The 17502-nt window shown below is 50.4% G+C and overlaps 1 protein-coding gene across 1 annotated transcript in view; it reads left to right on the forward strand.

Annotated features, from left to right (window-relative positions):
- The first annotated feature begins 902 nt into the window (after positions 1-902).
- The window catches only part of LOC119090199 (AT-rich interactive domain-containing protein 5B), a 31796-nt gene continuing 15196 nt past the window's right edge, over positions 903-17502 (forward strand). The window contains exons 1-2 of the mRNA XM_037212987.1: positions 903-975; positions 2700-2957. Coding sequence (XP_037068882.1) covers positions 955-975; positions 2700-2957 — 279 coding nt within the window. The 5' untranslated portion in view covers positions 903-954. The remainder of the gene's footprint in view (positions 976-2699; positions 2958-17502) is intronic.

Raw genomic sequence — 17502 nt, forward strand, 5'->3', positions numbered from 1 at the left:
CAACATAACCTCAAAGTTTACAGGCTCACAAAAAATGGACATAACTCTGATGAATGCTTGGGTCATCTAATGTCTTGACTCAATGAAGATACAATCTGTTACATTTTGGAGCTCGGACTGTATAATATTAAGGTTTGCAATATATGTGATAAAATATCACATCCTTGAGTATTGTAAATTTTCCTGGGGATAAAGACAAGTTAAGACAAGGCAAGTAATTCGGTCAATGCTTCATGTTTTATCAGTGATTTTGCTGACTGATCTTTCTACTCCTAACTGCATTCCAACATCTGCCTGTTTTAGCTCATTTTGGAGCGCGGCAATCCCGCACGGCTATCAAAAATTGATCAGCGTCCACTATCAGCCGACCTGAAGAATGGCCAAATATTTACGTTGCCTAATCATGCAAGTCTCTGAATTACAGTATCTTCTAAGCACCAATACAGCAAAACAAACACGTTTTTTGTCTGCTGAAACTTCAAGCGGTCAGGCGTAAGGTATCTAGGAGATGCTAACACCCGCCCAGTGATTCACAGCAGCGTTACCACTGATTTTGTACACGTCGCACGTGCGCCGAAATCATACATCTGTCTTTCAAGGTGGGCAGACGAAAGATGTTACACTCGGTCTAAAACAATTTGACATTTCAGAATTTTAATGACAAAAATGTAACAAATCATCGTAAAGTGACGCAGGAAATCGGAGGCCAATGTTTGAATTGTAACTAGGCAGTGTAATGAAAACGCTGTTTGTAGACGAATAATTTATGCAAGTGATACTTTTGTCGAATGATGTTGCGATTTCAGCAGTCTTATCACTAGTGCCATCTACTGTGCATTTATTGAACTAGTGGTTCTCGCGTGACGTCATGTAATTACAGTAAATAGAACCGGGGAGCGTGCGCTCGCGCCGATTGTGCTATGTGGGCGACTCTGCATTGAAATTGATTTTAAAATGTCAAATCAGCACATACAGGTAAGAGTTCACGTTCATTCGATAGCTTAAGTCTCAGGGTATGATTTGACGTTATTTCCTTTTATTTTTGGTGGTCGTAGTGGAAGACATGGGCGAAAATATTCTGCAGGTGTTTCCAGCTTACAGTTTTGCCCTCGACTTCACTGGACCTGAGAAGCGGGAGAGCGGGGAATTCGCACGGCGCCTGGGGAAAGTCGGCGGGGAAAGGCGGTGTGCGCATATTTGCAGTAATGTTTTTGAGTGAATTTTAATTTTGTTTGCGACAAAGGAGCTGAATGTCATTGTAGATGTTTTGTGTGATTTGATTGGCTGATAGCCTAGTTAAATATAACACGTCCTTTGATGACATCGTGCCTGAGGCTTTCATTATTGATCGGCATTTGGCGGTACTGGACCTGTGGTCCCAGAATGCAGCTTATTGCATCGTTTTAACTTTGAGGGGTTGAAATGAGATTATTTGAATGTGTTGGTGTCATTGGCTGCTGTTCGATCGTGACGCATTCTCGCCGAAACTCTCGAGGACAAAGAACCACATCGTCAGTGATGGCGTAGAAGGATATCAGCGGCGGACCCAGGGGCGCGTTTTAGTGGGAGTGAGTGCTCGCTGAGTTGATAATTTCGCTACTGGCGTAATCTTTTCTTGGATATGATGCATTTAGGGCATTGACGTACTTTTGGGTTTTAAACAGATTTTAATCGTGACATTTCACATGATGCTCTTAAGAGCTGTACGGTCACCGCGATGAATTATAAGTGCATGACAGTTAATGTCAAGCTTTGCGAGATTCGTTTTGTTTTCCGGTAAGTTACACATGTGTCCCCTCTACGTATAGAGAGTCGTTATCTTACGTCATCTGTGAATTCCGTTTGCTGAGTAATAGCCAGGGTGGTGACGAAACAAAACGAAACAATCTCAGAGCTGACGTTAGCAGAGTGCGCCGTAACGAATTGCGAACCGGCGCCATCGACTTCATTGGCCGTTGGGCTACATTCCAAATACGTCCCGAGCGCTACAGCTCGAGGTCAACGTTTGTTCATTGTAGGAATTATGAAAGCCGCCCTTCCAAGACATGTCGAATTGTTCGCGGAACTGAACCGAAACTGTATTCAGACAACTTGCATTGACGGGAGGTGAGGACGAAACGAGAAATGGCGATAGCCGCCGTGTCCGCTGGAACGATGACACCACAAGAGAGGCGATGCAACATGACTCGCTTGTCTCCGAATGCTCAGTGCCGATGTGTGCTTAGCGTCCGAACTCAAAGTGCGGTGCTCCTGACGTCCGCCCACAATTCGCACGCCGAGGACAGGCAGCGTGAACCCCTCGCCCTCTGCCGGGATGATACTGACCATTGTGAGCCCCGTCGGAGGGCCACATTGGAGTGGCGCCGCATACTTCCCGACGGGATTCGCGTGCCGCGCTGCCGAGAACTCCGGTGGCGTTGCCATGCCAATGACCTTGGCAGTTGGTTGCGACTATTAATAATACATTCTGGGCTCAGTATTAGTCGGGGAAGTCGTTCGTCCTCGTGGGTCGTCTCGGGTTGGATGTTGTGGCGCCCGGGGTCACCTGGGCCTGACGGGTGCCGGGGCGCGCGTGGGCCCGCTACGCCCTGAGCAGATGACCGTCGAGTACCGTGCGCGGCGACTTTTCCGTCCCCATTGAGCGTGACCAGACCGGCCCGTGTGAGCCGGCGTTCGACGACCTCTCCCTGTCGCCGCAGGTGGTGGGGGCCTCGTGCGGCCAGCACGGCTCCTACGTCTTCTACAAGGCGTTCAGCTTCGCCTGCGCCGGGCGGCGGCGCGTGCTGGCGCTGGGCGAGTTCTTCTTCGTGAAGCTGTGGACGGGCCAGGATCAGGTGTGCCTGGGTGAGCTGCAGCTGATCTTCGAAGAGGGCGGCAGCGGCGAGCGGCTGGCCTGCTTGCGGCTCTACTTCCTGCCCGAGCACACGCCCGACGGCAGGCTCGAATGCCACGGCCAGGTAGGCATTGATCCCGGGCCGGCCGCCCGCCCGGCCGCCCGTCCTGCCGGCCCCTGACGCCGCCCCTGGGTGGTGTTCCGGCGCAGCCAGGTGGGCGGTTCGGGTGCTTGGGAAGTGCAATGTGCCGTGCAAGATATTGATGTTTTGTTTCTGGTGCCTGTCGATATGTCTACTCTCTGAAAAAGAGTATCCTGTTATGTACATGTTTATGCACTAACAAGACGATTTTGGACGGATTGTGATATTTGTACACGATGTTAGAATAACTCAGGAGGCGTCGAAGCTCGAGTCCATGTTTAGAATAGGAGCGATGGCACTCTACGTAGCATTCGCTTAAAAAAAAACTTTAAAAAATCGCCTTTTATGGACTGCAAGATACCATGCCAGCATTATCTTGTCAGCCACTACCGTTGCTGCATCAGAAATCAATAGGTCCGCCATCCACGTACAGGGACTATCGCTGCCAGGCGCACCGAGTTTGCATTATTTCATGTTTAATTGTAACGCAGTGGTGCGTTGTATTGCCCTCTATTTGTTCTTACTTCTCGGCATGCATTTATTTTTTGTAATTTCAAACTGCCAAATTGTCATTTCATTATTGATGTCTATTTCCCCCTTCTCAAGACCGCTGCCGGTAATATCTGGAGCGCCGTATGCAGTCAAGTTTGGCGGGCTGTTAAGTTCGCGTTGGGAGTTTAACTGAATATTGACGCATTACGTGCTTGTATTTGTAGTGTCATTTGGCGTTTGGACATTTTAAGATAGTATCTTCAAATGGAAACAGCTTTTCAAAAAAAGACAACTTATGCTTGTTTCCAATTTGAATCGACCCCGGTTGTGTGGAGACCAAACTGATTCGGCGAGTTACACTGTAACAGACGGCCGGCGCGCCAGAATTCCGGAATGGCCATTGGTGTGGTACCGAACAGAGATGCCATGGAAAATATTACGTTTTTAAAAAAATAGTCTAAAACAGAAGCGGAAGCTTCGTGATTTTTCTTATTTTGAATTTGTGCCCGGCATTTCATCAGGGAAAAAAGGTAGACGTCACCGCAGGGAACGTCTCACGGGCATTGACCTCCCTTTTTTAGGAATGTTGTAACAAACACTGATCTGCCCGCAGTAGGAAGCAAGGATGGTTTCCTTATCGCTATATGTTTGCATATATTGTTACAACGTTGTATTTGTCTAAGGAGGGAGCGGCCTGGGTAAGGGCATCAACGAGGACAATAGAGGTTCGTCGCCGCCTCAACCTGGGATGATTGGACCCGTAAAAAAATATTTGCACCTCAGAAGAATACAAGGCCGTGTTGTTTGAAGTGTTTAATGTGGTCTTGATCTTAATCAGCATTAAATGGCTTTCCCCTATGTCTTGTGCCGCAGAAGCATTTATTTTAGCTTTGTTACTGAAATCTGTTCGGTTACCAAGCTTGCAAGCGTCAGTTGGTTGCATAGTTCCGATTCGAGCTGACTCGGTTGTATGGAGAACATAAATATTGAATTCACTAATGAAATTCGTAACATATTGGCTGACAGTTCGGAGACGCGTTTTTCGTAAGTGTGATCTGAGCTATCCGCTCTCGGGATCCATGATTTATGCGGTCCCATGTCCGGCGCCGATACCGTACGCGCGCTTTGCTCGTCATTTTTTCTCGTCTCGTTGGTGGCAGAACAGCGTTTTTTTATTCAGGAAGCTTTCGGCTCAGCTATCGACGGCCAACTGTCAGATTACAAGTCCTGAAGTGCGAAGTACCTTATCGTTCGCTAGTCCTGAAATTCGTGAAGCTTATGCCGGACACGACCTGGCGTGCTACGCCACCTTAAAATGGTTGCGCTTGCCATGTACAGCTGCGCACATTACGCGTTGTAAACACGCCGCCGGCCCACGTGTGCCGAGGGGAGTTCCGTTTCTGCGGTCACGCACAGTCGTCACTTGCGGCTGCGAGAGCGTGCCGTGACCTCGACCCGGCGCGGGCGGCGTCGGCGGCGGGGCTGCCGGCCGGCCCGGCGTGTCGTGTGCCGACAGCGGCGGTCCGGGCAGCGCGTACCTCGCGCTGCCGGGCGCCGCTGGGGCGCCGGTGTGCCGGGCGGCCGGGCCTCGGCTCCGAGCGGCCGGTGCCGGGGCTCACCGGCGGTCGCCCGCGCGGCGACGGCGCCGTGCTTCCTCCACCAGCCGCCAGGTGTCTCGCCCGCCATATTGGCCTGCCGGAGATCGTAGGGACACAGGGCAGGGGTGGGGGCGGCAAGGATGGATGGTTATGGGTAATGAGATTTGTAATTGCTTTGTGGCGGTTCGGGTCATAACATCAGGGGTAGTGATTTCGGAATGGAAATGGAAGGTAAACGCTATTTAGCACATTTAAGAGAAACTGCGTTTACTTTACGTACTTAAAGCATGTTTGCATGAAATTGAATCCATATAATTACAAAGATTTGAAATTCAACGCTAAGCTCTACGGATTGGTTGCAATCTTATACAACTCACCGTATTATTTTATGCTAATTTAGATATGTCGATCAATTATGGGAAGGAAGACATGACAAGCTTAACTAAAATGGGGGAAATATAAACCACGCACTCATTTCAGACAACATACGCTATACTTCAAGCACGTCGAAAAACCTGCCACTGTGTCTGAGCTCATGGCAAGCCATCCCGCGGATCGCCAAAACCATCACACATCAACATCAGAATAGCTGTCGGTTTTGTGCCTCCGAGTGCTGTTTGACTCAGCCGTCACATCTGGTCTCGGTTAGCAGCGCTGTCGACGACAAATGAAATGGGCGCGGGAAATTAATCCGCGATAGGAGCGTTGGCCGCGCGGCCCTGTTTAACGGCCCGGGGAGCGGCCGCGGCGGTCGGTCGTCGCCGCCCGTGTCGAGCGGGCCGGCGCCCGATGACTCCGTCGATATCGCCATATCGCGAGTGCAGGGATGGGTTGCCGGATGTGGATAGCCCTGGTGCTTGTATACGGCGGCGATGGCGGGACGTTATCGCTGAGCTCTTCCAGCGCGTCCGACCGGATGAAGCGGTTTGACCTCATGGAGCGGTTCGTTTGACGGCGCTGGGCGGCTTGTCCGACCGGAGGGGTCAAGTGTGACATTTTGTGGTTTGATGGCGTGGTTATGGCATGCGGTACGACAAAACACGGGGTACAGGTATGACATTCTGCTACGAGGCGAGCCGGCCCGGTGGGTGTGTGACCTGCCTGTCGGCATGGTCCGGCCCGCCCCAGCGGAGTTAGATGTAGTCTGGCCATCTGCTGTCCCCAACATCCTGCTTCTGGCCGCTGTGTGAGGCTCAGGCGGGGCGCAGAGGTTTGATCACGTGGTCGCCATGTTGATTTTGAAGGACATTTACATTGCTGATAAACACAGTCATTCCGAATAGCTCAGCTCGCCGAATGACTAAGCAGCCGTCCCGATAGCTCAGTCGGACAGTCAGAACGCCTACCTTCCGGTTCACCCGCCGGTGGTAGGGCAGGTTCAAACTACTTTAGGCACTTGTTCTTTATTTCTGATTGCGATGACATGCGTTCCGTGGCAGCGACTACGCGAAAGAGCAGGTGTCTGCGCCTTATGCGTTCGCCGCAAAACTATGCCTCGACCCAAAATTTCACGGCCGGAAAGTGGGACGGGGCCTCACGCAACACGCATTGCCAAGCGTGGGCGATGGTCCCAGAAATGCATCCAATCAAAAGGTTTGGACTCATCCCAAGCAAGTGGGCCGCGCAAGCGGATTAGGATTCCAGGTACCTGCTAAGTAAAAGATGCTGCCCATACCTAGAAGCCTCCGCCCACGTTGCGAAGACCACTTAAGCAGATAGATTTCCGTCGGCCTTTTGAAGGGAATGTTCCTTCGTTGTAGATCTTGAGGCAAACATCAGATATGATGAAATAAACTTTCTTATGACTGTTGGTGTGCTTTAAGTGAAAGACCGCCCTAGAGAACACAATTTCGCCTTGTAGTAAATATTCACGTCAAAGCATCATTGTTTGTTTGCGTCATGGGACATTTGTATGACGTTGAGGTACTGCCAACCCAGCCGTGCGAAACTGCCACTTGCTTGCGGTACTTCAAACTCGCCGAGAGATGCCAGCACTGGATGGAAATGTTGGCTCGACCAAATATCGTTATGTGTTCGTGTCTTGACCCTTTCTCGCGGTGTTTTGCATATTTATCTGCGAGTTTAAAATGTTTATGGATGTTCACGTACGCGGTCTTGACGCTGTCATGAACTTGTTCAATTTCAAGCCGTAGGTTAGCAATAACTAGCTAGTGAAGAAACTGTGCCCAACTTGCTATGTTATGTGGCACATAACGCGATTCGTGATTGAAATCTACGCAGCTTGCTGAACATTGTATGGGAGCTAATTGACGTCCAGGACGTTTGTAAATCGCACTAATGGACGCCAGATCTGAACAACTGGATGATGCTGTGCTTCCTGGCGTTGACCGCCGCGTGGCGTGCGGAGTGACAACATTTAAACGACGTTGCTATGGCATCATGCACACCTGAATGACCTTAAAATGATATACACGAAATAGTACGCATGTCTTTACGGGTGTGCAGTTTAGAAACTAGTCGGTCATTAGAGGGGAAGGGGGTGGGGGCTTTTAACTTCACTGAATGATCTTCGAAGCGGTTGTTTCAGCTTAAAAGTACACGCAAATGTGGAACAGCTCAAAAACTTACTCCTGCGAAATTGTAGGACCTTATGTGCAATAACAACAATGGGGAGTGTCCCTGAAGCACACACAAAATATGACGTAAATGCATTGCTCGGATTTGCGCTCCAAATTGCGCAGGCAGCTTTTCATCGCAGTACTATTTTCTTTTTCTTTGTAGCCCCAGATTTCATTTCTGCAATAGACGATCTCGGCGCATGCAAGACGTTCAAGGGATATGTTTGGAATTCTATCAGCGCTGCGACTGCTGTACATTCCACCAAGTGAGGTATTCATCGTGGCCTCCATGAATTTCAGCGGAAATTCACGTCAATCACGCTCAAAATTTGACATAAAATTGGCATAACGTAAAGAAAAATGCTTTTATGAACACCAACAATCTGGGTTTTGATACACCTGAAGTGTGATTTTCAGAATGTACTCTGCTGTTTATGGGCATAAATGACGTTAGTAGAAATGAACGTTTATGTGGCACAGCAGACAGCGTAATCCACTTTGCGAGAAGTGCATTGGGGAAAGTCTAAACATATGCGTCACTAGGTCCAGTGGTATGTCGCTGCTGTGTATCTGCTGTGTAAACACAGCCTTGCAGCGCATTGAACATCCTAGTAAACGGTGTTTACCAAGGCCAAAATGCCCAAAGCCACTGCGCTAAACATCATTAGAAAAGTGAACGCCGTAGCATGGCGCTTCTTTGAATTTGTTTGATAATGACGTCACATCTGTTTATCTTTTTCCTAAACAGAATATTTCAAGCTGTCATGATCATATATCATATCAACTATACGAGCATTACGTTTTTTCTCAACAGAACATTTCAAGCTCTCATACGGTCATGACATATCAACTGCACAGGCATTTTGGCTGGGTGATGTATTGCGGGCAGTACGCAAAGCACACGTTGAGAAAAGCAAAGCAAATAGAAGCGTTGTTTGCATATATTGGACGGGATTCCAGTGGCGTTTGTCCCTTTAGAGCGGGGTAGTCCAAATAAAAATTCCGAGGTTTTCAGAAGTATTGCAAGGGAGGTGGTACTACCAAGAACCTATCTTATATTGCCAACCGAAGCGGGTGTTACCGACAAAGTGGAACACGGCTGATGTAAACTGTGCGATAAAAATGCATAAAGTAGCATACCTCCTCTACCTAGTCCGGCGTGCTGAGCCTCTAAGTGGCATACAGTGCTGCGGCACGGCCGCCCGGTTGGACCAACGTTGGTCATTTGCCAGTCGATCTTTCCGCACCGTTGGACCAAATGATGCGCCCGCTCAAGGACTCGAACCCACCGTCGCTGGGTGACAAGCCCACCATCCTGCACCCAAAACACGGAGGCGGTAGCGGCTTACACCATCAAAACTGACCTGTATGTATGCATTATGTAGCACGCTGCATGGTGAATGTATTTTACTTGCACGTTACGTAGTGCCACACGTTGGACTGTGGCTGAGCCTGAAAGTGAGACAGCGACACTCAATTACAGGGTGTGACATACTTCCGGTACAACTATGTTGGGATGGTGATTAACATGAGTGTAAATAATTGTGCGCGGAAAGTAAAATGAAAGGTTAATTCTATGTGGAGGCGTGCTGGTGAAACATGTATATTTTAGCGGCATCTGGTACCGCAGCAATGCGTTTTGAGGCCATTTGGAGACGAATTATGCATCAGATTACGGCATTCCAGTGGGGAAATGAAAGAGCCCCCCTGCAAGTCCAGCGCCTTGGGTACGCAACGGAGTAGGTCTAAGGTTGTTTTGCATGTGAATATATGATTTTCGATATTCATGCTTTGTATTCGTACCCAGTGTGCTCCACATGAATAAAAGGACCCAAACGATACAGTTCGGTGACCTCATTTGGTCTCTCAAAGAACATGAAGATACTCCGAACCTCTTCAGTCAGGTTTAGACCTTTCTGTGGCTCATCTCTCCGTATGCCGTGACCTGCGACCGCGTTTGAGTATGGCAGGCACTCTTAAGGTGATCTTGGAATCACAGGCGAACTTTCCCGCCAGCGTTTCAGAACAAATTGCCCATTTCGTACGCTATCTTTTCGTCGGTGGGCGTTTTGAAACGAGAGCCCGGATACAAGTTGTGAATTCGCCACAGATGAGCATTATGACTGTTCCTGAAATAATTAAGGTTTATCAGTGAAGCGTCACGATCTTGCCGCGTTGACAGAAGGAAGGCCTCATCAGCATGAGGGAGTTCAACTTCCCTAAACTTAAAAATAGTTATTAAAAAAGAAACGGAGTACTGCCTTGCATCGATGATGTTATTCATTCGTATAATGACAGAAGTATACAGATAAGTGACTTCGTTTCTATTCTTTCCTGTATATGCACCGATGGACTCTCAGAGAAATACCACCTCAATGGGCTTTTGCGCCGATAAAGTCCGGCATGTGACAATGGAACCGTTGAAGACACGAATGAAATGAAGAGATCTAAATCCCCACAATGTGTTTGAGATGTTGGTAGATATATGCGACGTATTCCAGAATAACGGCAATGGTCTGATGCTTATTCATTTACTTTGGTGTCTATTGGCTGGTGTTTATTTACTTCAGATGGGTATGGTAATGTACTTAAGTTTTTGGTCGGCCGGTGCTTATTTTTTACTTTTTTCGTAAGGGTCCGCGCGGTCCGGCCGTCACGCGCCGCTGTCGCGAGTGAGCTGCCATCTATCGGCGGACCCTTTAAAAAAGGTCGCAGGTCACGGCGTACGGAGAGATGAGCCACAGAAAGGTCTAAACCTGACAGAAGCATTGTTTATAGAAATGTAATCGAGTCCTTTCGTTCGTCCCTGATTGCCTGGGGTGACGTGACAGTCATGCTAGCGCCAGACGGTTCATTGTCCCCTCCTCGGGCCGGCAGTGGGCCCAGCTGCGCGGCGTGGGAATAACTTCGACGCCACCCCTCCCCGACCACACGTGATCCCTCCTTGAAAGCTGAGTCGACCCCGATTTGGTGACAATTCTCGCCGATAGATGGCAGCTCACTCGCGACAGCCGGACCGCGCGGACCCTTACGAAAAAAAGTATGTTGGTCCGTTGCGTTTCCCGCGCATCGTCTGTTGGGCGGCGATGCCAGGTGCCGGCAGCGGCTCGGGCCGCCGGCGGCAGCGCTCGGCAGGGCGTTGTCTGGCCGCGTGGTGCCGCCGATCGATACCGAATGAAGTCGACTGCTCGGAGGCCGCTGACGAGTTTAGCTCGTCGCTGGTTTTGGTGCTCAGTTCCGGCGCCCGGTGGGAGCGGGGAGTCAGCGCGGATGTTCGTTTCAGGCGGCCTTTTGTTTGGTGTTTTTTTCTTCTATTATATGTGTGACAGGTGGGAGGGGACGCACACAGGTGATGTCCATTCCGTGATATTTTTTTCGAAATTGTTTGAAGGTTAACAGTTTGTACCCTGCAAATATGACATCAAAAACGGACTTGGCTAAGTGGATGAAAGATGTTAGAAACGTGTATTCTGACATTTCAATGGGCGCTAGAAATTTATGACAAGCGGATCTGGCAGCAGAGAGATGAAATGTGAGCGAGCCGAATTGTTATATTCCCTAGGCCCTGTCATGATGGGTTTAGTCTTGACTAAAATGTCCTCCAGTGACGTCGATTCGAATTCATTTCGGGGGGGGGGGGGCGTATCCATTCCCCCCAATGTTGACTTGTTCCCTCCCAATGGTGGCTGTGCCCCATCCTCCACTATTCTTCTCGCATGTGAGAATAATTGAGGAAATAGTCCAATAACACAGCGCTGATCATGTTGGCTGCCGAAATAGAGAACTTTTTGATGAGTGATACCACAATGAAAGAATGATAGTAACCTTCAGCCATAAAAAGAGGGCTAAATCCGTCGGAAACCATGCTGCTGCCGGAGCTTTAGCTGTCGGGCTATTACCCCCCCCCCCCCCCTGCACTTTGCCTAAATCGACATCTCTGCTGTCTCCAATTTCCATTGGCTTTCGACAACTGGTATTCGTTGCATCCCTTGGAGATGAGTCAGAATGACATCGACATTCTGTCACCATGATAACGGTTATGTTGATCTCCCAAAAATGGTGCAAGCCACAACTGATACTTCCCTTACGCGAAAAGACCGTATACATTTCCTTATGCAACAAGACCGTAAGCTGGATGATCGGTTACTTCTCTTCATTGTAATGCAAGATATTCACGTTTGTTTATGAGACTGTCATAACTTTTCCACTTCGTTAATTTTTATTCCAGAAGATTTTTATTCCCGAAAACCATACGCGTAGTCGACACGACCGGCTTGCAACTTTCAATTTTCGGAGAGGTCACGCACGCTGGATCTTTTTATGCGACGTGTTCCATGATTACGTTTGATGATTATGATGACTTTATACGACTTTTCGCAACTTGTTTATTCCCCATCCCGTCAGGATCATCGCAGCTGTATTACGACGGCGTAATCACGCGAGCAGGATACTTAAATAAAATTGAGCATCCGTAAAATTATCTTTCCATCGAGGATTGCTCACGTGACGGCCGTCCACGGCGCTGGATCTGCCACGACAACGAATGCATTGACAGGCGACCGATGTCATCTGCCCCGATTGTACAGGTGTCTGCGGGGCCATGGCGGCACTTATAGGTCAGCACTTCACCATGGCTTGTCCCCCAACTGAAGCGGCGATCGTCTGCCGCGCCAGCGTGCTGTTAGACAATTGTAATCAGCAGGATCGTAATCAGCTGTAATCCCTGCATTCGTGGGGAATGCAGGAACGAAGCTAGTGTCTACAGCCATGTAGTGCTTACTGTGGCCATGTCGCCATGGCTGGTTCAGATGTGCAGAACTGCACATGGCTGTGTCTGGTACGAGACTATGTCGGTTTGTCCGTGTTTTCCTTGCCCTCGACACGTCGACCCGCGTCCGTATTGATTTGTCTTTATATCCTGTTCTAGGAATGCCGTCCAACATTGATTTATGTAATGCACACTGTCGTGTCTAATAAGCTGACATTGCTTGCTCTCTCTCTCTCTCTCTCTCTCTCAGGAGAGTAGGAAGGAGAGAGCGAGAGAAATGAGAGAGAGAGGAGGCTGAGGAGAGAGGCGAGACAGTAGAGAGAGAGAGAGATGAGAGGAGAGAGATCTGAGATAGAGAAGAGGAGAGAGAGAGAGAGAGAGAACCGATAGAGAGAAAGACGAGAGAGACGAGCGCGAGATGAGAGAGAGAGAGAGAGAGAGAGAGAAGAGAGAGAGGAGGAGAGAGAGAGAGAGCGAGAGAGAGGAGAGAGCGATCCAGAGCTCTCTCTGCTAGTCGGCGAGCGACGCGCGATCGCTATATTCTATACGTCTCTCTCCATCTCTCGAGCTATGATTCTCCGTGCTCTCGGTCTCTCTGCGGAGGCTCTAGCGATCTGCTATAGATAATAGAGCTCTATCTCTCTCTATCTCGTCTCTACTCTCAGCTCCTCTCTACATCTCTCTCTCTATCTCGCTCTAGCTTCTCGATCTATTTTCTTCTATCTACTATCTCTTCTCTCTCTCTCTCTCTCTCTCTTCTCTCTCTCTCTCTCTCTCTCTCTCTCTCTCTATCTCTCTCTCTCTCTCTCTCTCTCTCTCTCTCTCTCTCTCTCTCCTCTCTCTCTCTCTCTCTCTCTCTCTCTCTCTCTCTCTCTCTCTCTCTCTCTCTCTCTCTCTCTCTCTCTCTCTCTCTCTCTCTCTCTCTCTCTCTCTCTCTCTCTCTCTCTCTCTCTCGCTCTCTCGCGCTCTCGCTTTCTCGCTCTCTCGCTCTCGCTCTCTCTCCCTTTCTCTCTTTCTTGCTCTCTTTTTATCGTCTCTGTCTCCATCCTTTCTAAGCGATATTTCTCGCCTCTGTTCTCCGTCTTCTTTGCCCCGTTTTCTGATCTTTTCTCGTCTTTTGTCGTGTTTTTTTCAAGCCCTGTGCTTTTGTCCGTCCTCCATTTCCGTCTTGGTTTTGCGTTTCCTCCCGTTAGTAAGGAGTGAGTGGCCCGAGTACCACTCGGATTCCTAGCGGAACCGCGGTAAAGGATCCGTGCCGGAGTAACACCGGGTGGAGGGCGGTATGTGCCGCCGGTGGCCGCGACTGCTGCAGGAGGGCGACTAACACGCCGTTGAGGGCGGGGGGAGGGGGTCGCTGACCTTGTGCCGTTGCTGGGCCATTGATTCGGCCGGGCTGAGGGGGAATGCGACCCGGGCCGGCGGCGGTGCCGCGTTCAGATCATGACCACAGCGATCTCCGCCACCGTTGACGGAGATTGGAGTTTGGATCGGGAATGGATGGGGGCGAGGACGCAGTGTAATGCTCCGAATTGGTTGGCCAAGGTGGTGACAAATGCCCGCGAGAGGCAAATGATCGTATGCGTTGAATGGACACCCTACTGGCATGGACGCCCTTGTCGTGTTTTAAGCGGTTCTGTCCGCTCTGCTAGCATATGTACTGACCCTCAGTAGGTGATAAGAACCAAAAACTCGACAAAAGCAAAAATGGATGGGAAATCGGTCCATCTCCCCCTCGCCTCCCCACTGAAGTGCATTAGACTCCACTCGAGCGCCCCCTTCGAGTTGAAATTTGACAGTGCACATTCATGTGTAACCAATTGATGGTGCAGCGTGGTTATCTCAAATTATCCGTCAATGAGTTATGTGTTGAATTAGAAATGGTTGTTTTCGCCCAGATTTTTGTCGGATTGCTCATCGCCATCACTTCAGAGCATCCCTTCGGAAGCACATTCACTTCGTCTCTCCGTGGTTCTGGCGAAGAAGTTCATTACTCAGAGCAAAATAACAGTCACTTTTTCGTACTTGGGTGTGCTGTTCGCAACGTTTCAGTCTAGTCTGAACACGGCGGTGAGGGCGTAGTAAGTATTAGCTTTATGCTTCGTTGGCCAGGAGCAGCGGCGAAGCGTCGTCTCCGCGGATTGGGCGGCGCTGCGCCAGTTGTCTGCCGGCCGCCCATTGGTCCGCGATTGGTTGGCACCGGCGGATGGAGTCGGCGAGGCATGACATGAGGTGCACGGCCTTGGCTTTGGAATCTGATGCAGATGAATCGCTTGTCGCCTGTCGCCGGTGTCCCAGGTGCACATTTTGGTGATGGTGACGACACTTGTGTGCTCATTGCAGAGGGTTCTGTAGTGAGCGCGGAGGCTTACGCTCTGTTTAAAGGACATTCATTTACTGGAACCGTCAGACCTGGAACATTTAAATAACTTATGAAAGGATAAGTTGGTTGGGCCTGAAAACTTCATAGTGTGGGTGTTAGTTAGTGCGGATTGTCGATTTTCGTCGACATTTGAATCAGCACGCCAAATGCGGCAGCGGCCGAGTGACGCACGGAGACTTCCGGTGCTGCAGCGGTAACCATGCAAACGTAATGCCCCTAACCTGGCTGGGGGTGGGGGTGTGGCTGGAATAGGGAAGCCTCACATCTGGAGCGGGTTCAGTCATGCTCACGGTAAGTACTGCGGGAATTCATGTGCCAGCGGCTTGTCACCATATATGGTTTGGTTTTGTGGCTTTACGATTCCGTGAGATGGTCGTTTTTTAAAGATTTGGTCCGGCCCTTATGACTGGATGAATTTGTGGGATCAGGGCAGACACTGAGTAGTGCTGTTGCTTGAGCTGTGACCTCGCCATTTGACTGCAAAGTTCCAGGTCAACGGCAGAGACCTGCAGCCAAAGTTCAACGTGCCGCAATGCTCGGCACGATCCGTCCTGCCCTTTGACGTCACCTGACCTTCAGCGCGGCCGCTGCTGCCGGCTACAGACCTTAATCAGGCGCAAATAGCGAGCGCCTAAAGCGGCTCGAACCCACCTCGCTACGGTTGGGTAGATCCGAAGGCAGGCGCTGTAACCTACTGAGCTGCCCGGGTAACCAGTTCAACACGCATGAACTCATTATGCCGCCTCAATTGAAACTGGGCCGCTTATAGGTGGTTCAGGTCGAAGGTGAGCTTAATTCGTCATCATGCGATTTGATGGACTCAGAAAAGCTTTGGTAGTTGAATTATGAGTCGAAGCGAAGTGGCTCAAAAAAGTTGTTCGAAACAGTTCTTGATTCAGGCAGGTCTGTGTTTGTCAAATCAGTTGCTGACTGATTCACGGAAAGAGTGACTGAGTCGTGAGCCGAGCCAAACCTGCTGCTATGTCATGCGATGGAAGCAAATCCAAAGTGAAAGCGCTCAATGCCACCTTGCCATTGGACAATAACTGCGCCAGTTTGGGGTACAGGGACAGCGTAACTGGCATGTGCATTGCTCCTGGCTGAAAGGTCAAATTGAACAAATACCGTACCGTCATGGGAGTGGCCGAAGCCACACACTATAAGTTGCATGGCAGCAGGCAAATATGGTGCCGCACGCCTCAGTCAGTGGTTGGCTCCAGTTCTAAACTACATAAATTGAGAAAGAAGGCCCTGTCTTACAGCATTCTCCACGCGGCATGCATTTGTTTAAAACCATACCAGATGCTACGGTGTTGGTTAATACATTTTCAAGGATGCAAGGCATGCTGGTTGTAACGAAGCAATTAAGTCTTCTTTTGTGAGGACATGATGTACTGCTATAATGGACTGTGGTCCATGTTTTTTGCAGCCCGTACTTGATGCGTCGGAATTGGTAAGAAAACAATCAGCCGCGTAAAATTGCATTGTCGTATCACGATTATCTGATCCTGAATGGAACATCACACAAGCATACGGCTTTTCGCTTGTTTTTCGCGTTTTAGACTTATATGTCGTGTTTGAGACCGATTCAGGTGGTGAACCTGGATCCATGCTGATTCATTTGGTTCAGGCTGTGAATCGGAGCCGCTCTGGCGTGCCGTGCGGCCAGCTGGTGCGCCAGGACGGTGGCGAACTTCCGTGTTCCCTCCGGCTCCTCCGCGCGGGCGCCGTCCTCCTCCAATCCGACCACCGTCCTCCGATCCGGTCACTGTCCTCTTCCGATCTAGCCACTGTCCTCCGATCCGGTCACCGTCCTCCTCCGATCCGGCCACCGTCCTCCGATTTGGCCGCCGTCCTCCTCCGATCCGGCCACCGTCCTCCTCCGATCCGGCTACCGTCCTCCGATCCGGCCACCGTCCTCCTCCGATCCGGCTACCGTCCTCCTGCGATCCGATCACCGGGCTATCTGTGCTCGGCGCCATGCTTTTCCTCGGTGTGAGGACATGCCGCTCCTCGGCGTGCATCGATTGGTGTGGACCAGCGGCCGGGCTGCTGCTGGGAGCCGGTCGCGGCGGACAGGGACTGACGTCTCGGTGCTCTGTCTACCCGACCGGGCGGCGAAACTGGATGGGGAGCTGTAACCACTACTGGAGGCCGGCGAGTGGTGTCGCAGCCTCTGTCCGAACCACCCCCCGGGCGGGGTACTGGGGGTCAGGGTGAGGGTGGTGACGTCACAGCACGTTGGCGATTGACCTGCCTCGTTGGGGTCAGGGGTAGTGACGTCACAACACACTGACGACTGACGTTACCCGCCTCGTCAGGTTTTGAAGCCGACGGAGTGTGAAATTGTACGATGGACGCTGGCAGTCCATGGTGTGACAACGCAGTCCAAGTCCACGCAGGTGGATTTGTAAGCTAGTGACCAAGTGGGGGATAATCCACCAACCCGTGGGAAGACCTGTCCCGCAGTTGGACGATGTTTGACCTGTCTACGTCCCGGCCCTGGTTTAAGCCCGGCGGACGCTGCAGGACACTTCTCTGTCTTAGGCGTGGCTAGTGGTGTTTGACATGCCTGTCGGTCGCACCCTGGAATGCAAAATTATGTTTTCGTGTTGGATTTTACGTGATTTTTCTCGATCTACCACAATTCAGGAGATAACGCCCTGCATCACGTGACCAGTGAGAATTCGAAGCCGGCTGCGTGAACGCT

The sequence above is a fragment of the Pollicipes pollicipes genome, unplaced genomic scaffold (genome assembly GCF_011947565.3).
Source record: "Pollicipes pollicipes isolate AB1234 unplaced genomic scaffold, Ppol_2.1 Scaffold_3087;HRSCAF=3621_pilon_pilon_pilon, whole genome shotgun sequence".
NCBI classification, from domain to species: Eukaryota; Metazoa; Arthropoda; class Thecostraca; order Pollicipedomorpha; family Pollicipedidae; genus Pollicipes; species Pollicipes pollicipes.